This window comes from Amphibalanus amphitrite, unplaced genomic scaffold, assembly GCF_019059575.1.
Source record: "Amphibalanus amphitrite isolate SeventyFive unplaced genomic scaffold, NRLGWU_Aamphi_draft 000153F_arrow, whole genome shotgun sequence".
NCBI classification, from domain to species: Eukaryota; Metazoa; Arthropoda; class Thecostraca; order Balanomorpha; family Balanidae; genus Amphibalanus; species Amphibalanus amphitrite.
Genome location: NW_024881648.1, coordinates 370,252 through 397,069, shown reverse-complemented (window position 1 = coordinate 397,069; position 26,818 = coordinate 370,252). Strand labels below are relative to the sequence as shown.

Genomic DNA, 26,818 nt, shown 5'->3' with positions numbered 1-26,818 from the left:
CTTAAGGACCCTGTCCAGAAGAGTGATCATTTTGTCGAGTTTCTCCCCAATCACACGGAGTTCAGTCTTAAATGTTGGGTCGGATGGCGGATCACTACTACCCCTTACTACCGAAGCATAGGATCGTAAGGTAGGGGAGCTGGTTTCAGCCGCGATGATACGGCGGGCGTGTGCATAGGACACATCTTTTTTAACCTTGATTTCACATACACGCTTCTCCTTTTTCCACACTTCACATTGCCGAGAGAGCCCATCATGCCCAGTATCCCCGCAGTGGAGACATTTCTGCTCACATGTGCCGTCATGTTTTTTGTCCCCGCATGTGAGGCATTTCACCTCTGATTGACATCTGGCCTGAATGTGGCCAAATCTCCCACACTGTAGACACATCAATGGGTTCGGGATATGCTGCCTCACGTTGTAGGTCACATAATCAAAGTCAAGTTTTGTGGGGCACGTGGGTCTGTTGAATGTAAGAAGGATAGTCGGGGTTCTTTCGATACGGCTTCCGGTTCTCCTGGTAAATCGCCTAGCGGCCACCACCCCGAATTCCGTCAGCCATCCAACAATCTCTTCCTCAGACAGATCAATCAGGTCTACTGCATGGATAGTTCCCCGACTCTGGTTTAGTCTCTCCTCTCGTTCTACAACACATTCCATGTCTCCGAACATCCGAGCTTTGAGAAGTTTCTCAGTCTGGGTGCTAGTCTTAGTCCTCACCAGCAACCGTCCATCACTCATGAAGCTAGCCTTTTCAACTTTCTCCGTGCCCCCAAGAATCCCTCTGATGCATTGTTGTATCCATGGCCATCCCTTTTCTCTAGGAGATCTACCTGCTAGGAGCTTCACTGAGAGGTAGGATCCAGACTGAGACTCCTCCTCCCCCCAGAAACTATCAGTCAGATCATCGGCCCTTACCCTCTTGCTGGCCCTATTAGGCCCCATCTTAAGTCCTATGCCATCCACACACCTCAACCTTACCTTCCGAAAGCGTAAGAAAGAAAAACCTTTTCAGTATATAATTGAAATTATCAATGGAAAGATACAAATCAAAAAGAATCTAAGTGGAAAAACACCGCCTTCGCTATCGCCCCGGATCGCCAGAAACGTCTTCCTCCAGCCACGTGTCTCGCGAGAATGAAAATGCACACAAATAAACCAATTTAACACAAATTGCATCAAATTGAATTTACATCCACATCTACAAAATATTCAACGTATTCAACAAATGAAATAATTTGTAAGTTGAGAAGTTGATAAAGTGAAGCTTTGATGACGTATAAATAAATTGAGTGCTATGTTTAATCCAGTTTAACAAATTTTACTACTTTGTTGATCATGATAAGAAAGTTATCAAAAGATCTAAGAGTAACTCATAAAAAATGAACAAAAAATTTTCAAAATTTGTTTGACACTTTCGTCTTCGTAATATGAAAGCGCGAATTTCAAAATGACAGCAAAGTTCTTTGACGCACTGCTGCATATTGTGACGCAGCATATTTCTCGTGTGCGAATTGAATTGAATTGAAGTTGTTTTGTCGATTTCCGTGGATTATTTATGGTGCGGTTGCAGCTTGTTTGCAATAAAAAAGATTTTTTCTTGCATTTCTTTTGTTTATTTTCCTTGGTGTTATTAGTAGAAATAATCATTTTAAGCTAGAAAAAATCTGGTTCATTGAACTGAGCAATTTGCAATAATCCAATTCGATGGTGTTAAAAACGAGCGATTGGTCTGCTGCGTAGGTTATCCCCATTTGTGCTCGTCTTTTTTGGGATTTGTTTGTTCTTAAAAGTCACTCATTACTTACTGCTCAGTGCTCAGTTTCTGTAAGAGTAAGATTAGGTAGGTAGCATAAGAGAAGAGATGGCAATGGAGAAGCAGGGCTTGGTCGGAATGATACCTAATTCACTACTTTTCCTACCTTCCTATTTAGATTGAATTGGAAGATGCTTATTAATTCTCTTTATTTTGTTGTTAAGTATTTGTTGGGGTTTGAACTTTAAATCTTCACAGGAGTCAGGAGCTAGGCTACGAAGTAGGATTGCTCATCCAAATTAGATGAATTGAGGACTTTGCTGCTGCATTTGGGCATGATCAGTAGAAAATATAAAACTATTGAGAAGAGGATAGATGGGCTTAAGACATTCTTGGCTTCTCAATTGAAGGAACTCTTAATTTGTACCTATGCAAGATGCATTGCAATTGTTACTAGGTGCCTACCTATTTGCCAGGAGACACCTTTAAACATATTTTGACTAGATAATTGTTTGATGCTGCTTTGATGTCAGGTTTCCATTCCACTCCCCAGCCCAATCGCAATGATTAAAAAGGACAAATAAAATTGCATATAATCCCTGACATTCATATGTGTAATGATTGTATTTGTGTTCCAGGAAAAATGGCAAAGGTTTTGATGCTGAATTTGCAGAAGATTGCTCTCACAAATTTAACTGCTGATGTTGAGGTGAGTAATGAACATATTTACTTTTATGTTGAGAAAGCTACAATATACTTACCTGTGGCCATTTTTTTAGGATGATTTTGTCTGATTCTCCTCAGATATCGATGTGACCTGAATGCACATTAGCCCTCAATTGTTTGTAAAGAGAGATTAACGATATCCCTAACTTTATCCACTTTCAAGTATGGAAACTGACACCATCATGCATACTGCTGTAGCTATCTGTCTTGATTGCCAACAGAAGAAATCAGCAAAGTAAATCAGTAAATCAGGCTTTGACAGATTGTTAGTGAACGTCATTAGTGTCGCCGAAGTTCACTCTATGACTCCGGTCACGCCGTTGGTCAGGCGTTTTTGGCCGAGGGGCCGGACTACGCGGCGCTGTACGGGGCGCTGCGCACAGCTGCCGGGCAGCTGCAGCACCGGGCCGCGCAGCTGTCGGCCGAGCAGCAGCTGCAGCTGCTCGCCGCCTCGGACAGATGCTGCGCCGCCGTCACTGCCGTCCCCGAGGACGTGCTGATAAAGTTCTGCGACCAGGTCTACTTCTTCACCTACACCTGTGCCCTAAAGGTCAGTAGCATGGTGGCAGGTGGTTTATATTTGCTTCAGGCAGAGTTACCGAAAGGGTCGACGATTTACTTATATCTTTCACGCACATTTTTGTATCAGATTGGGCTTGCTAGTTCCCTCATTGCTGCAGTTTTCAGAACTTTGCTCAAAGTGACGTCCTGGAATGATGTATAGCTTGACACGGTTCGTAACACTGGCCGCAAATCCATCTAATTATGCACTGATTTGTATTTTGTGACGATCTTTGCTCTCCCTCTGGGACACAGGAGCACCATGAGCTGGTGCTATCGTTCGCGGGGCACCTGGACAGACTGCTGCCGAGCGACCCGACAGCCACTCCGGCGGCGCCCGTCTTCCTCAACCACTCGAACCTGCTGCTGAAGACGGCCTACCAGGCGCGCTCGGCGCCGCTGGCGGCTGGTCTGCTGCGCGCCAGCCTACGCAACCTGCTGCTCAGCCGGCCCGGCGCCGACAAACTGTCCCAGACGGCGCACCAGGTGGCCGAGTGGGGCCGCAGCCGGCCCGCCGCCGCCGCCGGCCTGCCCGAGCAGCTACTGACGCTGGCGGACAGCGCGCCGGCCGAGCACGCGCCGCTGGTGGCGCTCACCGCCGCCCGGCTGGCCTGCTGCGGCGCGCTGCCGTCGGCGGCCTTCACGGCGCACCTGCGGCGGCTGGCGGCGCACTGCCGGCCGCTGCGGCTCGTGACGGCGGTGTTTGGCGCGCTGGCCGGTCCGGGGGAGGCTGGGGAGGCCGCGGAGGTGGAGGATGTGGCCGGGGAGGAGCTGGCCGGTGAGGCGCTGTACACGGTCTACTACCTACTGCAACAGCTGACAGCGACCTCCGGCACCAGCCGCCCGGCGGTGAGTGAATATCGAACGGACCCTTACCCGCGCCCACCCACGCTCATTATGGTCGGGATGCGGTCAGCGGGAGGCTGAAATTACACTCGGGATTTACAGGCTTCTTGACGTTGTCATTCCACGTTAGACGTCCATATTTTTTGTTTGTCTTGTAGGCTTAGACTTTCCTATAACATTTATAAAAACCTCTTCGTATTCTAGTCTAACAAATATTTCGTTGTTCTGAGATCAAAAGACGTTGAAAAGCCTACATAATTTGGCCATATAACTTAAATGTCGTGGTTCCCAACAAATTTCGTCATTGCCAGATTGCCATCATCGTCTCGTCCTAATTGCTGTCCTTCCATTTTACGGCATAATTGTCTCGCCGATCGCTCCAGTCCCCACACCGACACCCCCCCCTCTCCGCCAGGTGTCTGCAGAGCTTGCGCGGCGGGCCTGTGACGCCGCCCGCCTGATGACCGTCTGCCCGCTGCCCCCGCGCGTCCCACTGTCCGTGGCTGTGCGCGCCTGCAGCTGCGCCCACACGCTGCTAGTCGAGGTGGCCCGCTCCTCGCCGGCGCCGGCCGCCCTGGCGACGGCGGCGCTGAACCTGCTGAGAGCAGTGACCCCGCTGGGAGAGCGACTCAGTGAAGAGGAGCGCGCCCGCTGGTCGGCCGTGCTCGGTGAGATTTCCGAGGGGGTGGGAGGGGAATCACTGAATGATCCCCGAAACCCCAACTGTCAATGCGCATATTATTCATATGGTATTGTTCATATGGTAACGGTTCACCGATTTTTCAAACCTCGTTATTATTTGCGAGTCATACGCTGTCATTTCTAGTCAGATGGCAGTTTGCTGCAAGCTTAAACCGCCAATAGTCTCAGTTTCTATCATTAATCCAGAGCAGTCTCAATAAAAGCAGCAACAGAAAACAAGGAAATAACAGCTGTCATTGTATGGAACAGAAGCGTTCTTGCCTTTGATCCCCCCGTATCCTGTCGCATATGTCCGTGTCTGTATTCGTAACCTCTCTACCCGTGATTTCCGGACAGTGACGTTCTCGGGTAATCTGGGCGTGGTGAATATGCGTGCCGGTCACGACGACGAGGGTATGGAGGCGCTGAGCACCTTCCTTGAGTGCGCCGCGGCCGCCGCCGACCCCAGCGAAGTCAAGGTGAGGACGGAAACGACGGAAACGGGAAGGGTAAGGGCAAAACATGGGGGCTGATTGGAGGGAGGTTATGCCGGGTTCATTGGCGCTGCCAGTGACTTCTGCCACGGAATATATAGTCTACGACATATTTATGTCATAGACTATATATTCCGTGCTTATGCTATGCTGCTCATCTAGAAGCTCGCCTAGAAGCTGCTCATATATAAGCTAGCTAACAAAACTAGAGACAGTAGTGGCTAAGGATGACGAACTAGAGGCAGTAGAGGCTAATTAGCATGACTTGTAGACTTTGCGGTCGAGCGTGCCTTACCAGTTTGTGAATGTATCTCTGCCGTCGGGAGGAAAAAAGCCGTAAGTCGCATTTTTATCGATTTTTCGTTTTTGATATCGTTGGAAAGCTCTTTTCATGACGCGTTTAATGGTACTGCTCAAACGTGTGTACACTCAAAAATGAAAATATTATATATAATATAAAAATTCAAAAACGGATTTGTTACATCAGGGATAGCAAAACACGCAGGAAGAAAGCCGTATCCTTAAATTCGGCAGATACGGCATTTATGCAAAATTTCAAACAAAGAATGTGGAACTGATAAGTCAGGAAGAAAGCCGTATCTTGTAGATACGGCTTTTATTTGATGGTGGCCTGTGAAATATGAGCCGAATCGTTGGTCCAGGCAGTTTGGAAGAAAGCCGTATCTACTCATTTAGCATGGCCTCGGCATATCCTGGACGGAACAGTTGAACATTTACACAAACATGCTACGTGATCGCAGCAATATGTGACCATTTATAGGGGAATTTTAATTGAAATAAAATAGGGAGTGAACTTGAGAAGTTTGAAGCCAACAGAACTTTGCCAGCTCGGTGGTGTCAGGAGGGTGCCGGGCATTCAGTATTTTGAAGTGCTAACCAGCCGAGAGCGCCAGTATAATCCGACCGTTCTTTTCCCCAGCTTCGTTTAAAATTGCAATAAAAATACCCGATCTAGCCTCCCCCATGATTAATTTGTCCTCCCTGTCCTCACCCCACCCCAAAACCAAAATAGCATCATGTTAAGTTCGACCCGGTAATCATCATAGACATGCAGCTCGTAACCGGCACGCTTAGTACGACGACCTACAATCTTTGTCGTAAAACCGTTGAAGATATAGTGAAGATATAGTTGAATACCGTGAAAGGTCGATTGCTATTGCCAACCTCGTCACATTCATTGTGATAATTGTGACCACGCCCATGTATCTTTGGGACGTCATCCCCTGTCACTTCCATTCCTGGTCAATGACTTTACCGTCTTCTTTCCGGCTCCCTCATACCCATGATGCTCAATCATATTGGAAATTTAGGCTACCTTGTAGCACCCACACAAGCCCAACATTGTCATATTCTACGGGCAGCTGCCCAGAGCCTACCAGCACAGCTGTGGCCGGTGAAGGATGCAGCAAGGCGTACTGAATAGCCCTCTGCTCTGTTGCAGTAGGCGCTATAATCAGAGCCCTGTGAATACGAGTGCACATGCAGGGGCCTTTTGAGGGTGCGCCCTCTAAAGGGCGTTCCCGCAGACGTGTGGAGCTCTCAGCAGTCTAGCGATTTCCGACAATGAGGCGGAATTTGCTTACACCCTCAGCCGCGGCACAGTGCTGTCGCCCTAGATGTTTCGCACAGGCTTCGTAGATGCAGTTTCTTTACAGGAATTCCTGAAGTTCTACACAATCCTCTATTTTGGTTCAGGAGCCCGGCGGTTCCGTGCTTGTAGCTGCGCACCACGTGACTTAACAGCGTCCCTTTTCCGGGAACCTTGTGTCCAGCTAATCAGCAACATTCCCACTCATCGTCTCTTGCCCCCTTGAAGTGCTTTGAGGTCTGCAGATCGACGATGGGAAACTACACTATCTCGGTTCTCTCGACATTGTCGCCGTGGCTCCGGCGCAGCGGCAGACCGGCACACTCATCTCTCCGAATATATCGGTGGCTCAGAATTAACTCTGGAGTCCAGTGTAATAGAAAATTGAAGCACCGTACAAAGACAGCATTCGTGATTCCCCTGGTCGGTTGCAGGCACGTAGCCAGGATTTTGCTCAAGGATGGGCCACAGGTCGCTGCCTAGTGTCGTGCCCCTCCAGAAAAGGAAAACTCCTCGGATTTGGCCCACTATCTCTTGGGGTGAGGTGCAGCTGTGTTTTTTTTTTATTAAATTTTATTTTATTTTTCGCCTTAAGAGGGGGGCATGACCCCTGTGCCCCCCCCCCCCCTTGGCTACGTCCCTGGTCGGTTGGTCAAGCTGTCTTTTGATGGCACCCTGCACAATCAGAATCCAAGAGCCTAAAGTTACGACAATAATGCGATTATGCATGGATGCTGTAGTTTAAAATGGGTATCATGTTTGTTTTTGTATCGAACGTTCAATTAAATATCCATACTTGAGAGCTGAAGCAGTGGAACGGAACCAGCAGCGGAACTGCTTTAGTTCTTTTATGGACAAATATGTACTGTCAATACAAATGCACCGATGATACTGCTTTTTGACGACAATATGATTAAACAAAAATGGCGATACGGCTTTATTCCCGATCGGTTAACCAATGTATCAGACATACGGCTTTTTTCATGACAGTATTGCTCAGGTGTCTCGTACGATGCGGCTTTCTTCCACGATACGGCTTTTTTCGTGAAAGAAATATTCCGCAAACTCGGGGTTGAATTGGAAGCAAAAAAGTTTTTCGCCTTTTGCTTTTAGGTTAAAATAATTTCCCTTTTATAACCACTTTCATTGGATTTAAAATTTCTTTCAGATCACTGCAGTATGTTTTGTTTCGTTATTGAGCAAAGTTAACGAATTTTATAACAAAAAACGCGTTTTTGCCTCTCCTGAACAATTTTCAATTCGAAAAAGTGCCCCAGATACGGCTTTTTTCCTCCCGACGGCAGATCTCGTTTTTATATTTCTCATCGCCATCTTTGACTGCCTGCCTCACTACCACACCCTTCCCCGTCACCAGTCGTCGAGCGTGGCGAGCAAGACCCAGCTGCTGGTGGACGCCCAGCGCGGCCGGCAGCAGTTCGAGGCGGCGCTGCGCTGCCTGGCGCGCGCCGTGCCGCTGGCCTCCGACCACCTGCCGCAGCTGCTGACCGCCTGGGCCAAGGTCAAACGGGACGCCGCCAGCCGACAGCAGACAGACTGCATGGTGAGGGAGACGGCGACTGGTGGGGGTTTGCTGATTGCTCCACTCTTTGCGTATTGCCATCTTTATGAGGATGGCAATACGCAATGCGATGGTTCGCAGCCAACATATTGGAAGACGAGCAGAAATGATTCTGCATCTACTAGATGGAGTCCGAAATAAGTGTAAAGTAAAGTAAGATGGATCTAACTGCTTGATTTTGACTACTCAAGTAGATTCTGGGATATAAAGGTGCAACGCTGCAGGCATAAGTGTTTTCGTTTGGCCAATCGGGTTATTTAGGCAACCTTATGAGTAGCCAGCAAGGCCAGTAATTTCATGGCAATCCATTTTAGCTGTCATCTGCCGATGCGGCTTCAATCGTCGGTTAATTGCCTTCCTGGCTTTTTTCCATTCATCATTCATCGCGCTGCCGGTGCATCTCCCATTCCCTGACCCATGGCTCTCCCCCGCAGAAGGTGACGCTTCCCCAGCTGATGGCCGATGTGGGCTCTGACCGGCCTCGGCCCGGCGCCGGCGACTCTGCTCCGAGCACTGCCCGCCTGCTGCACCTGGAGGTCAAACACTACCTCAGCGTCAGGTGGGTACCGTAGCCTGTGAGGCGGCCAGACCGCAGACTAGAGTGTGGAGCTTGGCTCAGAGTAGGGATGTCTGTCAGTCACTAACCAGTCTGACGTGTGGGATATGTCGATGTTTTTGTAACCTTTTAAGCAGCTGCCTGTTGGTTGACTCAACATCATTCATTTTTCATATTGCCTAGTGTGTCAACAGCTGGCATAGATAGCAATTCAAATGCCGGGTCCCGATAAAACTCCACGATATATCTACGAGTATGACCGTGCACTGCTCTAGCCATCTAACCCCCCTCCCTCCCCTATCCAGCGGTGACCTGAGTGAGGCGGTGCGCGCGGCGCTGGTCCACTACGGTCAGCTGCAGCTCAGCCCGGCGCAGCGCGCCTGGATGCTGGTCACACGGGCTCAGGTCGGGCTGTGCGGCGCCGAGCAGGCGGCCGACGAGTGCGCAGAGGCGGTCGCCATGCTCGCGGAAAAGGTATGGGACGGGAGTGGGAGAGGAGATCGGGCTTGATATGCGACTTTTTATCTGGGCGTGAATGCAGTTGTTCTCAAACATTATTCCGTTTTATTTCCTTTTTCTCTTTCGTACTGTTGGCTGCAAGGTTTCGATCGGTGGCGTCTGAATCCATTGGGCTCTGACTTATTTTAGTGTCGTTCAGTGACGATGACCACTCTGTCAATGTCAATCATTACACGATCGGTCTATCGTTTCAGATCGGTCAGTCGAAGAAGTCTTCTCTGAGGCTGAACCTCTGCATGGCCAACTACTATCTGTGTATCAACCGGAAGAAAGTCGAGATCCAGGCGGCGAAGGTAGGCAACTCACGTATTTATCGTCTTTTTCATCACTTCACTAGTAGACCATACATATCGTCCGTCATTGATATGTGACTATGAGCCCTGGTTAGGCCCTAGTCTCCGAGGCCACCTCCCATACCTGACCGCGGCGCTAACCCTCGCCCTCCCCGCCTCTCCTCCGTCAGCTGTCGCCGCTGACACAGGTCAGCGGGGGAGGCAGGTCAGCTAACCCTCGCCCTCCCCACCTCTCCTCCGTCAGCTGTCGCCGCTAACACAGGTCAGCCAGCGGCCGTCCGCGCCTGACGACGAGGTCGACCTGGACGCGTCGTGTACCGTGGTGCCTGACTATCTGTCCATCAACCTGGACCGGGAGGCGGCCACCCTGCAGCCCCTGCAGGCCGTCCTCGGACTGGCCGAGAGCCTCTTCGAGACGGTGAGACGATAGTCAGGGTAGAGGTGGGGAGGGGTGATGGATAGGGCGGGGGAATCAAAAGGCCAGAGTACTCGGGGTGCGGATTAGATGGTTGCAGAATACCTGGTTGTTAAGTCATCGGTGGCTCAGTTATATAAAGTGCCCATCATTTTCTGTTTTCTGCAATATACAGTTGTCCGTGTGTAACAGTCTTGGCTCTCATATTATTAGAATGTCTGAGGTTTTTGCAACTTTCTCAAATACGCCAGTCACATTACCCTAAGTTAGCATTCAACGAGATGTGTCTCGACGCTGACAGTGTGTCCAATAAGCAAAGCAGCTCCTGATTTAGCGATTTGATTAGCTCAGGTGCCATTCTCCATTTACATAACGCGCCTTCATTGACCGTTCCCTCTGCCCCCGGCAGACGGGGCCCGACTCTGAGCTGCACCCTGCCACGGACCTGCTGACCGTCTGTCACCCCTCCCCCTCCTCACCCGCAGAAGGGGCCCGAGTCTGAGCTGCACCCGCCCACGGACCTGCTGACCGACCCCCTTCCCTCCCCCCCCCCCCTGCAGAAGGGGCCCGAGTCTGAGCTGCACCCGCCCACGGACCTGCTGACGGCGGTGACCGGTGCCGCTCAGATCTACACGGGACTGGGCTATCAGCTGCAGGCCGCCAGGGCGTGGAGGGCCGTCTACAGGGCCGGACAGCAGCTGAAAGACACCAACGCCTGCATCACAGGTGGGACGGACGGGGAATTATGGAGACTGCTTTTTCCTCAAGATTTCAAACATTTTTTTTTGTGACTTGGAAGTGGATTTGTCCATATAAACGAGAATTATAGTTTGTTGTGTCCATTGCTGACAGTTGTATCGGCTTGTTACGGGTTTGTGGTGTGTGCTCGCAAGTAGAGTGATCAATGCGAACTAGGATTATTGAGCGCATCTGGTCCGCTCATTGCGTAGCCGAGTGGGGAATGGGTAGACGCGTCGGGGGCCCCATATTGCCTCGTTTGCTTTGAGCTGATAGATTTGCAACTTTCTCAAATACGCCAGTCACATTACCCTACTAGCATTCAACGAGATGTGTCTCGACGCTGTATCGCGTATGTATCGCGCTACTCTCGTGCTACCTAAGTAATTAATCTGACGGCGCTGTGTCTGACTGTGGTCGTCCGTCTCCAGCGGCCTCTGAGCTATGGTGCTATGTGAGCACACACTGATGTGTGGCCGTGTGACGGTGCTGTCAGTCTGACGTTGCTGTTCTCCGCCCCCAGCCGCTTCTGAGCTGCTCCAGTCGAACCTGTGGCCGGAGGAGGAGGACCTGACTCCGGTGGAGGTGGCCGTCAGCGCCTCCTCCGACCGACTGGTCGTCCTCCGCTGGACGCTGGCCAAGGCCTGGGGGCACTACCACCTGCAGCAGGTCAGTACAGGGGCACTACCACCTGCAGCAGGTCAGTACAGGGGCACTACCACCTGCAGCAGGTCAGTACAGGGGGGCTACCACCTGCAGCAGGTCAGTACAGGGGCAGACTACCACCTGCAGCAGGTCAGTACAGGCCACATTTTGGGCGGTATCGACTGAGCTGCACCGAGACGGGAAATGCAGTACTAAAATGTGTGGTGAATCGAGAAATGCAAGCATGCGAATGCAATCCGTTACATCTGATTTGCACAACATTCCCGTAATTATGGATCGATTTCGTTGTACCTATTTGTTGTCACTCGATCCTATGTGGCTATTTTGGATAGCATTGCATCAAAGGTAGCGGCCCCCGGTGTTTTTCTTCTCGCCGCGCCCTCCCGTCTGACCCCCCCGGCCCCTCCCCTGTCCGCTCTCAGGTGTCGTCGGCGCTGCCGCTGCTGGACTCTGTGCTGGAGGACCCGGCACTGCTCACCCGCAGTATCCCCTATTTCCGGGTGGCCGCCGAGGCGTACCGGCTGGCCTCTCTGTGCGCCTGCGTACCGTCCAGCCGCGGCACCAACACACTGGAGATGGCCGGCGTGGCGGCCTTCCACGGCGCCTGCGTCAGCGCCTGGCTGGCGGCCGACAAACCCAGTACGTGAGCGGGACTGGCGGGGCGGGAGGTGGCCGTGGGACAAACCTGGTGGGTGAGCGGGGCTGACGGGACCGGCGGGTGGGGACGACAAACCCAGTACGTGAGCGGGACTGACGGGACCGGCGGGTGGTGAAGACAAACCCGTTGGGTGAGCGGAGATCAGCAGTCGGCACTGCCGGCTGAGCGGGTGGGTGAGAGGGGAAGGGGCGAGACGGCGGTGGCAGGACTCGACCGAGTGTTACACTGTGTGCTACACGCAGAAACAGATCGGGTGGTTTCGGTCAGCGCGGGATAGACGCCAACAGTGCTGGAAGACGAGGATCGCAATGTCATGAACTCTTAGTACATCGGATGTGGGGATGATCTGGATCAGTCACCCTATTGCTGTGACATATTGCGACATTCTTCCGGGCAACTTCGTGACCAATATTAGCCAAGTTTGTCTCTTACTGGCGTGCCGGTGTTCTGTCATTCTGAGGATATCATTTTCGAAAAGTTTGTCGTATGTAGGCGCCGCATGTGGTATATGAGTGTTTCATAGTCTGATCGTTTTATTCTGGCTTGTACTCGCGCGGTGTTAGATTGATATCTTTTCTTAGAACAGCAGCGTTATACGCTATTAGCTGCGTTGTTTTCAATGGCTGCCCATTGATCGCTCCATTGACTCGGCGCCCTGTCCGCTCCCCAACAGCCTGTCTGGCGGAGCACCTGTACGCGCTGGGCCTGGTGTTTGACGCCGTCCGTCACGTGGGCGCCGTCCTCACGTGGATGCACTGCCCGCGCGAGGTGCGCAGCTACGTCCGAGACCAGATGGAGGCCGCGTACAGAGTGGCCGCAGCGCTCAGGTAGGGTCGGCGGTCGCTGGGAGGGTGGCCTCGGCTAGGATGGAGGCCGCCGTGACTGCTGGAGCTAGTGAGGTGTGAATGTCGGGTGATCGCGTGGCGCGTAGTTGATGGAGTAGGTAAACTAAAAGATGTGACGTAGATGTGTCCTCCGATGAGCAAGCTCCTGCGTATATATTCTGCGGTCGATTGTTTAACGATATTATCTGTTGTATATACCTATCGAGTTTCATAATTGCTATGAAAAGAAAGACTTTGAAAACTGTGTATTTATTTAAACTGTGTATATAAACTGTGTATTTATTGTTATGTAACGCTGCCGCGTTCATTTTCTTTGCGGACGCCGGCTCCCGGCCGCGGCACACCGACCCACAATATCAGCCGGGACGGGGCCAGGCGCAGAGGAGGGCAGCTGCGAAAACCCAACACATTTAGGCCGTGGGAGGGGAAGCGTGTCACCCGCTCCCACCCTAATCTTCAAAGCGTGAGCGGCCGGCTTTGCAGTCTGGCGCCCGACTCTTTTCATAAACAGAGTCATCAGTCGTCCGCCGGCCGACCCCAGCCACCTGCGTGCGCCGCACAGGGCACAGAGGTCCGGCTCTCTCATCTGTCCAGGCCCGGCTCTCTCACGGCAGCTGACATCCAAAAATAACTGGCAATGCCACTGATGACCGTCCGACGACCATGGGAAAATTCTGACCGAACTCAACACAAGAGTATTCTGAAAGGGTAGCACATGGCAGCGCCACGTTCGATTAAATCGCTGCAGCTGCGCCCCTGACACGGAACACAAGGGCAGTTTTGAAGCAAACACATCTATTTTCGAAGCTGAACAGACGAAATGGCATGCCACTGGCCCAAACCTGCGCCCCATCAGAGACACGGGACCGCCTGGAAATCACGCAGCGGCAGGAACATAATGCCAGGGCACACCTGCGTTGGCAAAGCTCTCCCTGGGAAAGGGGTCGCCTTTCGATCCCCTTCCCCAAACCCCACCAGACGGCCGGCGTCGGCTTCAGTTGACCCGGACACGCGTGCCATTCAAAAACACGCGATCACCTGGAAGGCACGCAGTGGCAGGAGCATAACACCAGGAACCGTCACTGGGCAAGCAGGGCGCAGCTGTTTTCGGCACCGGCCGCCGTGCGAAATGGGTCATCTCTCGGCTCCCACACCTCTCCCCCCCCACCAGACGGCCGGCGTCAGCCTGCCATCACTATCGGCGTGGAGGGCACGTCTGGCAGGGCGGACATCGGGGGAGAGGGGGAGCTAAAGGAAGAAAAATATTGCTATTTCAGGCAGCTCGGAATTGATCAAGGACTTCGCCGAATTCCGGGACGTGGAGCACCATTATACGGTGACCCATATGCAGCTGGACCGCCTCTCCCCATCCTCAGCGACCGGCATCAGGGGTGCGTCTGAGGCTCGAATGGAAGATGGAAATGTGGGCGGAGCCACGACACCATGGCAGCTGGCCCTGAGGTTACATTTTCGTGGGAAGGGGTGGGAGCTTATGAGTTCCCACCTATCAGAGCAAGGGAAATTCGAAATAGGAGGAGCACCATCGAAGACAAAATATCACCATGACTACGGCCCGCCGGAGGGCACGCTGCAAAAGTTGGACGATTCAGAGCTCAAATCCAGGGTCAAACTGATGGAAACATGAACCTTTTTGGCAAGAAATACAACCGATATCGACAGAAAAGGGGCGGAGCGAAGTTGAGGATTCAGAGGATGGCCCGAGGAGGCGGCGAGAGGGATACAAAAAGGGCAGAAAAGAGAGAGGAGGGGCCTCAGGACAACAAGGACAGACAGAGACAGTGGAGCACAGTTCAGTCGGTGGTGACGCAAGAGGTGGACGGGTCGGCGCCGTCTGGCGCCTGCCCTCATCTCTATCTCTCCGGTCATGGCCAGCTTCCCGCCGCCGGCTCGACGACCCAGAGGGCTGACGCCAGTAAACAAGTAAGTCCCTGCACGGGAGCCAAGACCTGCTCGCCGGTCACATTCGCAGTCTGCGCCGGCGGTACCACGCCTCGTCTGCTCGTCTCAATCTCTCGTCATTCAACGGTCAGCTCAGCGCCACCCAGTCAGCCATTGTATCAAATTTGGCACCCAGCACCAAAAGGTTAGCACTGGTGGCACAAGTCTGCTCAGCCCATCTTTTCCTTATCATGTGCCCTGTTTGCCGCCTTGGTCTCTCTCTCTCCCTGAGGTGATTAATCCGGCCTTATTGGTTACTGATGGATCTGATTAGAGGGGACAGTAGAATAGGTGTGAGTGTATGTGAGTGTGGTGTGTGGGGATAATCGATGGGTTCATTAGCAGGGTCACAGGGGGGGCGTGCCCTGACACCTGGCACTGTGGCGTGGCGTCGTGGTCGGGCTCTGCTCCGCTCATCAGAGGTGCTCCCCGGGTTAATCTCTGAAGGGGGAGGGTAATGCTTTCTGCCTGCGCAGTGCGCATGTTAATTATCTGACTGGCCTATCGTCCGGCTTCCGGGTTTGATTACACTTTGTTACCTTGGTTTGCCATTCGTGCCACTAGCTCTTAGGGAAATAGGTTATTAGCGCTGTTATCTTAAATTTGATATCAATTTCTGTTTAGAATTGGTCGGTGTAAAGTCTTTGGCTAATTTGATCTCTCCGCTTTTGTGAATAAACCGGGGATAGTGGAACGATTCTTTCAGAGTTAATTGGGAAATGAGATCACAAATGGGGAGCGATCGGGAAGTTTAAACACGTTTATGGCGGGGCCGGGACACTTCGGTGGGCATTGCAGGTGACAAGACTGGGGGAATATCGTGTGGGTCTCAACGGGATACACAATGGGTCCACTAATCACGAGGATTCCGGCGGCGCAAGTGATTTGTCTCACGTCAGCGTCTGTGCTAGCGGTGCGGCTGAACCGGCCGGCCGATCGGCTGATCACTGATGGCGTACAGTTTGGTGAAGGCGGTTCCGTAGCTAAGTTTCCCAGCAATTAAATCTCCTCAGTCTGTTTGTTTTTTTTTCAGTTAATTCTTTACCTCGTTGCAAAATATCGTCAGTCCATTATCGTCATTTACCGGCCTTCATTTCGGATATCTCAGGTTAATTTCGGTATAGAATCAGTAGCTCACACCTCAGACTTATCTGATCAGCTAATAATTTGTTTTATGCAGCATCTGTTAGGTACCTACTTATTTTCAAATACTTTGAAATAACATACGTGCCATGACGCTGTACTTTGTGTTTTGCCGTTTCTTTGTTAAGCTTTTAAAAACGTAAGTGAAATGGACGTGCTTATGGTTAAATTTTAACTGTTATTATGGTTCGGTCTCCAAAGTAAAGTAGAACCTTTGATGGGAAGCAATCCGACTTGTCCTTATAATTCATGAATAGCTCGATATCGCCTCGATCGACTTACAGAATTGCTTTGCGTTCAGATTCCTTACGACACGATAAAATGCAGTAGTACGCTACACATTTATATCATTAGCTGTCCTGGTGATTAAGTGATAGGATTATCCAAGGAAAGAATAGGAACAATCGCGTGCCATTAATCACTCAACCCGCGGCCGGGTGGCGACGGTCAGCTGCGCTCTCGGAAGGAATGCGGGGGGCGGTCTGCCGCATGGGAAGGGATCAGACGGCCCGGGCGGAGCAGCGGATTAGCGAGTCGGAGCGGGACGGCCGGCCGGGCGCGCGTCGGGAGCGTGTCGGGGTCGTGCCAGGTCAGTGACAAGCAATTACGCTGTCAAAGAACGATTGAGCATGGACTTTTGTTTGTAAAGGAGATCAATGCGGTTAGTTGTTCAAGACACTGAAGTTGATCCATTTTTACAGTGCATTCAAGTATGCGTGTAAATAATCGACACCGCCACCTTCCCAACTGTGGTCCTCGTCAAGTCGATCGATAAGTCGTCGGCCTGTCTGTCTGTCTGTCTGTCTGTCTGCCTGTCTGTCTGTCTGCCTGTCTGTCTGTCTCTCTGTCAGCCCATCTGTCTGTCGGTCTGGCCTGTCAGTCTGTCGGTCTGCCGGTCTGTCTGTTTGTCTGCCTGTCTGCCTGGCTGTTTGCTAGTCCGACGGTCGATCAGTCCGTCGGTCAGTCCGCCGGTGGTTTAGTCACCTGTTGGTCGGTCAATCATGTCGGTCTGCCAGCCCGTTCGTCTGTTTATTCGTCAGATTGCACGCCATCCAGTCGGTGAGAGAGTCGACCTGTCTCGCTAGCCACCCCGTCGGTTTGTCGGTCCAATTGTCTGCACGTCCTTCTGTCAAATGGGTTAGATTGTCGGTCCGTGGATTTGTCAAAATGTCGGTCGGTGCGTCTGGCGACCGTCCATGAATGTCTGGTTGTCTGTTACCCCTTCCCCGTAGTTAGCCCTTCCCTAAAAACGCTCACATCATCCACTTCCCTCGTCTCTCTCTCTCTCTCTCTCTCTCTCTCTCTCTCTCTCTCTCTCTCTCTCTCTCTCTCTCTCTCTCTCTCTCTCTCTCTCTCTCTCTCTCTCTCTCTCTCTTTCTCTCTCTCTCCTTCTCTTTCTCTCTCTTCCCTGTCTCTCTCTCTCTCTCTCTCTCTCTCTCTCTCTCTCTCTCTCTCTCTCTCTCTCTCTCTCTCTCTCTCTCTATCTCTCTTTCCTTTATCTTTCGTCTTCCCATTCATTTTGCCCGGAAAGGTTCCCCCATTGCGGGTGGTGTCGATTGTGTATATAACACGGGAGGAAACACAATTGTAAACGATCAGTACGACAGGTGTCCAGCGCGCCGCACTCATAATAGCATGTCGCCGCGGTAGACGGAAGCGGTCCCCGCAGTCGAGCAGAAACCGCGCCGGGCCGGCGCCCGCCCCGATAATCCTCACCATCCGCTCGGTTCGCGGCGGGGTCAGGGTCATTAGCGCATACCAGCCGACCGGCGCCGGGACAGGGTACATCGCCGTCTGGTCGGGGAGACCACAAGAGGGGAACAGCGGACGGCCGTGCCGTATGGACGGCTAGTGCCTCCGGTCCAGTTAGCCCGCTGCCGAGCTCGCTGCCGAGCTGGCCGACCGAGTTGACGGGTGGTCCAGTGCGACGGTCACCCCTGCATGACGTCACCATGGCCTGGACGGCGCACGGCACCACCGGTCGTCCCCAAATATGCTCTGCGCGCCACCCCGTGGCGCAATAGAGCATCACTCCTTCCTGAAGACGGTCCAGAGGGCCATCCTATACAGACTGGCATGGCGCCCCGCGCCATTCTCAAGCAGAAGGCAGCCGCCCGACCCCAGCGAGCGGTCATTAAGGAGGATTAACTGCCAGCGGGGAGCAGAGTCGTCCCAGAGGGGCGGCGGTGGTGCGTTATGGGCAGCTACTGGTTCTATCCCAGTAAAGGGCTGCAAAGCTCACTGCAGATCACTGCAGAACTGACTGATCGCTGTCAGGGGCGTGACGTCTGCCCTCAGGCAATGTGAGAGGAGATGTTGTCGATCGGTGCCCTCCGGGGCCATGCAGGCCGCTCTACTTGTGCACTTGACGGGTGCTATAGCCCCGGTCCACGTAGGCTCACCCGGACCGCGCCCACTATTCAGGGTGACTGAGAAACACATGGTGATCATCCTCGTGACGTCATGGGCCTAATGCCAACAGCGCCCTCAGATGAGTGACGTCATAGGCCCGGAGCCCTCAGTACGTCGGGCTGGTCATGCCATTCATATTCATTTACATTGGAGAGTAGGAAAAGGACTCGTATGGAACCTTTGATGACGTCATCGGAACTATTCTTGCCGTGACCATCGATGAGTGACGTCATTGACACAGGACTCTCGACATGCCGGGGCAGGGTGCACCATTCATACGCGCGCGCTTCTGAGAACAGTAAAAGTCTCATTCCGACCCTTTGATGACGTCATTGATTATAGTTCGAAACCCGGTTCGGCGACCGATGTGCGTAGGGCCCTGCTTTCTTAGATTCTGTGTCGGCAGCAGTGGTAATTTCAGTATGTTAAAGGAAATAGTTCACTTTCACGAAATTATTTTTTTTGCAATGGATTTATGATTTTTTATGTTCAAAATGATCAGCAAAGAAAATAAAACCTATTTATAACAAAAGATTATTTTCTATATTTTGATATAAGAAGAACTTTTCAGTTTCTGTAAGGCACAGGCGATCCAGTATGAAAAGAGCATGGGTTCCGAAAATTCTTCAGAAACTAGAGAAATTATCGCGGCCACCGGCATTTGGGCGATCTGCTGCTGCTGAATGTCCTTATTGATCAGTACGAGAATTTCTCTTGAGTTCTCGTAGATAATTTCACTAGTTTCTGAAGAATTTTCGGGACCCATGCTCTTTTCATACTGGATGCGAATATATGCAAGGCACACATCCTCAACGCAATACACCTTTTTCGGGACGAGAAATAGAATATCTTTGCCTAGGGTGATCGTTGGGCTGTAAAAGCTCCTGATTTATGCTCGTCTCAGCCCAAGCTACGGAACTGCTATTCCAGTTCAAAACCCATGTTAAAAAGTGAACTATTTCCTTTAAGGGCGAACATGGTCGTAGTTTTTTTATGTTTTTTTTTTTTTTTTAAGGATGGGATACTCTAGGAGGGATTACGAGCTAAGTATAGGATAAAGGATACAGATATGGGATACATTGGTTGGCGTAACGTTTAGGGGCTGCGAGGCTGTCTATGCATGTGACACCCCTGTGTGTGATAAGCCCACCGACGCGACTACTTCACTGATGAGAGATGGGAGTGGGGAGGAGAGTTTAAATTAAGCTATTGAATGTCTAAACTATGGTAAATGTATGTCAGTGCTCGTTTAAGTTGGTATCGAATCAGAACGAGATTACAGTTCACAGGGAAGGTTATAGAGAGCCAAGGTAGTAAAAGGGTAGGAAGGCCGGACTAATGGAGGGTACAGGTCAGGTACGAGTAAGGCCACCGGGAGGTCAGGACGTTGGATTTCTGGGCCAAGAGGAGGTCGGGAAGTTACGGTTACAATTCAGGGGTATGAGACGAGGAAGTAGTAAATTTGGTTATTGGGTGCTGGACACTAAGGAGGTCGGCTCTGTGGGCTTGTTTCGCAGGTTCTCCGTCCTTAGGTAGTTAGATATAGATAATTTCGTTTACTTAATTATTTTGTGCGCGTTTTACTCTGAGTCATTTCGAGGCAAACGTATTTCGGGCAAAGGTTCAACATCATTCCGTAGACAGTGACGACGACCCAAGTGACTCAAACAACATGCTCTTACGTTTGAATGATCTGGCTCGTCAAATGCCCCTCTGGATGTTTCTACGGCGTAAGTCGGGCAAAATAAATAGCCGTGTCTCGGTCATGGCTAAGACCCATATGATTTATAAGTCCTGATGACTCAGGCGGGAACCGGTGGGGTGTGACGGAGCATTCACGATGAGTGTACAGGCCGTCGCACCACCTGGCTTTGGGGAGGTGCCAGAACGGTGCCTTTCAGATCTTATATCTCCCCAATGACCAGTTCAGAGGGACACAGAAAGTGTTGCTCGATTACGGGAGGTTCTCATGCATGAATGTTCGATTCAGGGTGTGAGTTTTCCCCGGTATTGCGTGAGGGCACAGCGTCTCACGAACGTGGATTGTCGCGGAGAGAGCCACCGTACGGGATTGTTCACCCGTTCGTCAACATTCCGGCCGCCGGAGTGGTTCTAAAGCGAGGGTCGATCGGCATGGATCGGTATACCCCTCAGGCAGGAAGCATTCCACCCGCCTTTAACTCCCCACTCCGGTATCAAAAAGTTAGGTTATACCCGGCGTATTCTGCCGAACGGGGTCCACCGCAGGAGCCCTTTCACCAGCAGATCACGAGAACGGATTTGGTTAGGACCTGGTCACGCTGAAAATTATTGTGCACGGATAGCGCAGGAAAGCGCGGGAAGGTAAACAGGGAGGGGCCAGTTTAGCGACCTGGTGTTTTAATTTGTATGAAAGGAAAGCGTGCATGATGGTGTGAATGTGAGCATGAATGGTTATATCCAGTGGGAGGCGCCCCTCTGTGCAGTTAATGGAAGTTTGTAATGTAATGTACTTTTGTTTATTTTAATCCTTTGATCGGGAAGAGAGATTTATCAGGGTAACCTTGTCAGAAATCCTTTTTTTTTGCATTCCAACTTAACCCCATTGCCCACTCCATCAGTGTAGCAGTCTATGTGTCCGCCAGTGACTGACCAGCCTCGCAAATCAAACAAACAAATAATTATCTTGCAGCCGAGCCCCGCTACAGTTACAATCGCTGAGTGTGTCGTCTTTCTGTGTGCAGGACGGCCGAGTTTCTGTCGCAGCTGATCGAGGCAGACCTTCTCTGTGAGGACGGCGAGGACACCCAGATCAAGCTGAACTCACTGCGGCACATCGTGCTGGACGCTCCGTCCGCGCGGCGTCAGAAGCAGCCGGTCCTGCTGGCCGCCGACACGCCGCCGGCGCCGCCCACGGTGGCGTCCTCGCGGGGCCGGCGGCGCCGCAGTCCAGCGCCACCCGCCGCGCCGGCCGCGCCCGAGCCGCCGCCGCCGCCGCCGCCCGAGAGCGGCCGCGACCTGGCCGTGTCGGTCGGCTCGGTAGGCTCGCCGCTGGGCCGGGACGCGCGCTGGCTGCAGCGCGAGCCGCGCTGCACGTCGCCGCGGCTGCGGCGCGCGCGCTTCAGTGCGCCGGCGCCGCTGAACCACCCGGCCGGCTGCGGGTGCGCGGCGTGCGCCTGTCCGCGCCGCCTGCTGCTGCTCTTCTCGCTCAGCCTGCAGACGGCGCGCGCCGCCGTGGTGCAGGATGACGTCGACCAGGCGCTGGAGTTTTGCGCAGGGGCCGACGAGTGCTACCCGCTGCTCGAGGAAAAGGTCGGTGAATTTTGTGGGGTGGAATCAGCACTGGGATGGTGGGGTTTGTTACATATGATTGCACTCTCGGTAACATGTGTGGTTGTCTTGCCAATGCGATTGATAAGACAAATCTCGAGCCGACACAGAGTCGGTCACTGTCTGTGTCCTGCCATCACCTAACCTTCTCACCCGCGTCTCTGTGACCTTCCAGATGCGCCGAGCGGCCGTCTCGTGCCTGGGCCAGCTGCGGCCGCGGCAGCTGGACGGCCTCCTGGAGCCGGGCCGGGTGCTGCGCTGCCGCGGACGTCTAGCGCACGCCGCCATCTGCCTGTGGTTCTCCCGGGCGCGACTGGCGCAGCACGTCAACCGCAAGGCGCTGGGCGTGCTCCAGCAGAGCTCCAGCAGGACCCAGGTCAGAGCGGCGGCAGGAGGGCCGACTGCCGGCGGCAGGACCCAGGTCAGAGCGGCGGCAGGAGGGCCGACTGGCGGCGGCAGGAGGGCCGACTGGCGGCGGCAGGAGGGCCGACTGGCGGCGAGGTGGCCGGAGGACGGGAGGAAGACTGACCTTGAATGTTTAAGACGTTGGCACTTATGTTTGAACAATAACCATTAGTAAACGCATACGTTAACGGATTTGATGATTTTCTTTTTTCAGCTGGTATCGCGGCACATGTACTTGCTGACAGAAATTTGGAACCAGAAGCTTCTGATCGATAAAGTTTTGAGCGAAGAAGAGGATGATGAGTTGGCGACGATTAGTAGAGGTGAGAAAAACCTTTGGTTTGGTTGGTCGGACAAGATAACAGTTGAGACGAGGACTTGTCCCTTTTGGAGCTTTTCAGCACGGTCCAGCTCTCATAGTGCTTCACTGATGGTATTTTGCGTTGAAGTGTCACTAGACGCCTCTCGTCTATACCTGTGCGGATTTCCGTGTCCCCAGCCCGGCGTCTGACCGGTGGCCCGCTCCCCGCTCCGTTCGCTGCTCAGGTATGGACCAGCTGACGACCACCGACAGTCCGGCGGACGAGGAGGTCTCCCCGGGCCGGCGGACTCCCACGCCGGCCGCGCCGCCGGAGCCGCCCGCCGAGCCGCCGCGCCGGCCGGTCAAGCGGGCGGGCCGGGTCCGCACGGTGCCCGCGCCCGTGCCGCCCCCGCCCACACCACCGAGCCCGCGGCTGGTGCGCAGCACGCGCCGCCGGGCGGCCGCCGTGCGCTCCGAGATCCAGGAGTGTCCGCCGCCGCCGCCAGCGCTGGACGACACGGCTGCGACCCCGGCCAAGGAGCCGGCGCCGCGCGCTACCCGCGCCCGCCGCCGGCCCCGCTGAGCGGCGGGGGGAGACAGGGGACAGCAGACACTGGACAGTGCCGGGAGCGGGCGGCGCTCCGTCACTGCAGAGGTCGGGAGGCTCGGAGACCGAGGTCCGACACTGCGCCCGTGGCTCCGACAGGCTGCGGTCGCCGGTCGGTAGCCGCCGATTGTGAGGCACTATAGAGTGGCAAGGCGTCAGGATCGTACGTCCTAGGATTGTTCAGTAGCTAGATCAAATGTCGTGTCAAGCCATATCAGCGGGTACCTGGGTTGATATCGATTCATAGTTTGTGATTCGCTGTGCTCTGTACTGCGATTGATGATGTAATCATTACGTAAAGCCGATCAATAGATTTTCAATGTGAGGTCCAACCAGTACAGCGACACTTATCAAACGTCCTTTCACGCGTTTGGCTTCCTGACGGCCGGTGAACTAGTGCCTTATCATCAGCTGTGACCTAGGATGGTAGGCATGCTCATTTACACTAATGCACACTTTCCATCTTCCTGTGCCCGTCTAATCACCAACACAGTGTGAGGTTACCGTAGCAGTACAAATGAAATGTGTTCATTGGTCATGCCCTGCCGTCCTATGGCCTGCGTCGTATGCCCGCATAGCGAAGGTTGTCATGTTTTACGTCAGATGTGCCCGAAATACACTCATTAAAACAATGTCCGTTTGATGAATTGTTCGAGATAACAATGTGGCATGTGGTAAGACGGAGCAAAGTTTTTCGTCATTTTGAATAGACTTTGAAGTAAAACGGCGAACTCACCGTTTTTTTTTTTCGCTTTTTATTTCTCTAAGCATACAACAGCTGGGTCGGAGCTGTATAACAGTTCCGACAAATCTTATAGCATACTGCATAACACTTTCTTTCTTGGCGGGAGACCATATCACAGTATCGAATGAAACAAAGTACACAGTACGCGGTGCTCCACGTCACTACGCGCCTGTTGGTGCCGATGTATCAACACACCACCCGGGTGCCCAGCATAGAGTCTACTAATGACTACAAACCAAACACGGCTGATACATCTCAACTGCTGGGGTTGCGAGAACGAGAAATGAATCCCGCATATCTGCGCTTACAAACAGGATCACTTCTCGACTGTCTGAAGTAGAAGGCAGCACAAGTCGCTCGGGTCGTGGCCCGGCGTCGGTCGGCGCGGCTCAGACGTGCGGCAGGCGGTGGCTGACGCTCTGCTGGGCGGCCAGCCACAGCTCCAGCAGCCGGCTCGGGTCGCCGCTCCACGCCTCCACGCGCTCCAGCAGGGTGCGCAGCCGAGACACCACGTGGCTGGGTATGCGCACCGTGTCGGTGGCCGGCTGCGCGGGCAGGCGACGGCGCAGCGCGCGCAGCAGCCGCAGCAGCACCGACAGCCGCTCGCAGCTGACGGTGATGAGCGTGGCGCCGGCGGGCTCGGAGGCGGCCAGCCGGACCGGCCAGCCCCAGAGGCGGCCCTCGGCGGCCAGCGGCGCCGCCTCGCCGGGCCGGCAGCGGCTGTCGCGCAGCACGGCCGCCAGCCAGTCGGAGGCCGTCACCGACGGCAGCACGGAGACGCCCAGCTCCAGCGGCGGCAGCGGCACCGGCTCGGCGTCCGGCGGCAGCAGCTCGGTCATCCAGGGCGGCACCTCCGCCGGCGCCGGCACCCGGCTGACCGCCGAGGGCGGCTCCAGCGCGTGCAGGGCGTCCACTGTGGCGGTGAAGACGGGCAGCGCCATCACAGCCGTCCGCTCCGTCCCCGGGTCAGCGTCCGAGGCCAAATCAGCGTCCGAGGCCGGGTCGGCAGCAGCAGCAGTCGGCGCGTCACTCCCGGCCGAGGCCGCGTCGGCAGGCATCTCATCATCCACGTATGAGGTCGGCACGACAAACATCAGGCTGCATGTCACTATCGTCGAGCTCTCGTGCAGAGGGCGAATGCGAACGCTGAAGTCGAGCGTTTCACCATGTTTCCAGGGCTTGTTCAGACACCAGGAATGGTAGAACTTGTGGTTTTCATCATCCGGAGAGCACAGATCGAAGATGATACGCCAAAAGTCTTGGTGAAAAGTGTTGTTGCACTTGTTTTTCAGTTTTATTTTAGCATAATGCCAGTCAGCATCTTCTTCATAAGCTACTTCATGCTTGAAAAGTTTAGCAAGGCATGTGTCTCCCAGATTGACAGCTAGAGATATCTGAGAGAAAAATCGTTTTTGAAACTCAGTGATTTCATTCAGTTTCTGTAGTTCTTCAACATACTGCTGAATCTTTGCTTCAGAATCCAATGCCATATCTTTCTCCACTCTCCAGTATGGCAGATAGCTGAAAAGGGTTGGCGGCAGGTAAATAAAATATAGAGAAACTGAAATGTTTGTTAACCACTAGTCCAAAAGACTGTAGTGCAAACTTCTGAAAAATACTCTTGCTGTGTCCAAATACATCCACAACATGTTGAAAAGTCAAAACAAGCTTAATTTGATGGATGCCTTATTCCCTATGCAAAGATAAGTAAGGCTAAAATTGATATTGACGTCCATTTAATATAATAATAGCTTATTACCTAAGATCCTACTCTCCACTTCAACTTAATAATTTTATGTGCTCTTTTAGTTTCCCACAGCATATAAGACCACACGCTTTTAAAATTACTAACTGAAACCACATTGACATTGCTACCTTTTTGTGATCTAGCTTTTTGGATTGAATCAAAGGCATGCATTGGATAGGTTCCGCAAGGCTAAGTCGAAACATCCTTATAATTTCTGCCTGTCATTTCCAGCAACTGCATACCTAATGTAGCAGTTCAAAAATTGCCAGATTTTAGTTACTTTTTAGTTTTTCAGCTATGGTCGAGGCATCAGCTTTTTTCACTTGACCCAGTCCCAGATGGAACATACTTGCTTCAGATTTTTTTTAGTAAAAATAATCCAAGCCTTGAAGGCTGGACAAAAAGGGCTGACAGGTCTATTAATAATTTTACTGGAAGCAACAGTGACAGCAAGTTTCAGCTTTGGTTTGAGGTGGTTTTGCTGGCATGTTTTGAATAGACAGATGATGATTCATCTGTCAAAGCTTTGGATTGCTTTGGATTGCCAAAGCAAGTTTGCTACATGCATCAATTAAAATTAACATGTGGAGTATTCAACCACAACAAACTAATAACACAAGAATAGCAAAGCATTTATCACTTATTATTGCTGGTTTGAGTTGTAAATAACAAACAAACAAATGCCCAAAATCTTTCATATTGCGCGCTTTTAGTCTGTTCGATTGTAGACCCAAGCTTCAGGTCTCCTAGCAACAGGCAGTCACTAGGGTAGCCTTTGAGAATACTGCACAAAACGTTGCTAGGCAACCCAATTAAGCCACTGACTTTTCTGTTTCTGAACGAATTATAAATGCCTAGCCCGCGTCGTAAATGATTTAAAGCAAAACAGTTTTATTTGAGATATTTGTTCATTCTCACAAATCTCTCAGTATCTTGGATTTAAACTTATATGAATGAAAACTAATGAATATTTTTCTGCATTATTTTTGTTCCAAAATTAGTTGCATGTTTGGCTAGCTTCATTCGAGCATTCTTTACTTTCTCTCAACTCTCCGTCTATGCTCACGTACTACTGCTTACAAACTTGTCGCTAGATGGCAGTAAAAGCAAACGCCTGTAACTATGCTGTACCGCATAGCCCATTACCAGACCATGAAATGGCGTTTCCGGAGCCAATATCTCTCACGATTTTAAGGAAACCTCTTCCGCAGCGCACGTTGAAATTGATAATTTTCATAATAAATGAAA

General features: G+C 52.3%; 3 protein-coding genes across 4 annotated transcripts; 2 read left to right on the top strand and 1 right to left on the bottom strand.

Annotated features, from left to right (window-relative positions):
- The first annotated feature begins 2,335 nt into the window (after window positions 1–2,335).
- On the top strand, window positions 2,336–3,590 carry LOC122383027. The gene is made up of 4 exons (XM_043369084.1): window positions 2,336–2,465; window positions 2,811–3,032; window positions 3,299–3,537; window positions 3,584–3,590. Exons 1-4 carry the CDS (start codon window positions 2,367–2,369, stop codon window positions 3,588–3,590), a joined length of 567 nt encoding a protein of 188 aa, XP_043225019.1. The 5' UTR covers window positions 2,336–2,366.
- A 71-nt stretch (window positions 3,591–3,661) lies between these two features.
- LOC122383054 lies at window positions 3,662–23,710 on the top strand. Its single transcript, XM_043369151.1, has 16 exons — window positions 3,662–3,892; window positions 4,305–4,557; window positions 4,928–5,049; window positions 8,049–8,234; window positions 8,687–8,811; window positions 9,114–9,282; window positions 9,522–9,620; window positions 9,865–10,038; window positions 10,596–10,761; window positions 11,297–11,442; window positions 11,862–12,078; window positions 12,771–12,924; window positions 21,180–21,747; window positions 21,941–22,141; window positions 22,385–22,493; window positions 22,717–23,710. Exons 2-16 carry the CDS (start codon window positions 4,350–4,352, stop codon window positions 23,052–23,054), a joined length of 2,982 nt encoding a protein of 993 aa, XP_043225086.1. The 5' UTR covers window positions 3,662–3,892; window positions 4,305–4,349; the 3' UTR covers window positions 23,055–23,710.
- An 87-nt stretch (window positions 23,711–23,797) lies between these two features.
- Window positions 23,798–26,269, bottom strand: LOC122383055. 2 transcript variants are annotated; one of them, XM_043369152.1, is made up of 2 exons: window positions 26,211–26,269; window positions 23,798–25,344 (listed from the first exon to the last, which is right to left on the bottom strand). In XM_043369152.1, the coding sequence occupies exon 2, from the start codon at window positions 25,311–25,313 to the stop codon at window positions 24,213–24,215; it is 1,101 nt and encodes a 366-aa protein (XP_043225087.1). In that variant the 5' UTR covers window positions 25,314–25,344; window positions 26,211–26,269; the 3' UTR covers window positions 23,798–24,212. The 2 variants fall into 2 exon arrangements, with proteins under 2 accessions (XP_043225087.1, XP_043225088.1); XM_043369153.1 differs by having other exon boundaries at window positions 25,851–26,248.
- Window positions 26,270–26,818: the final 549 nt, after the last annotated feature.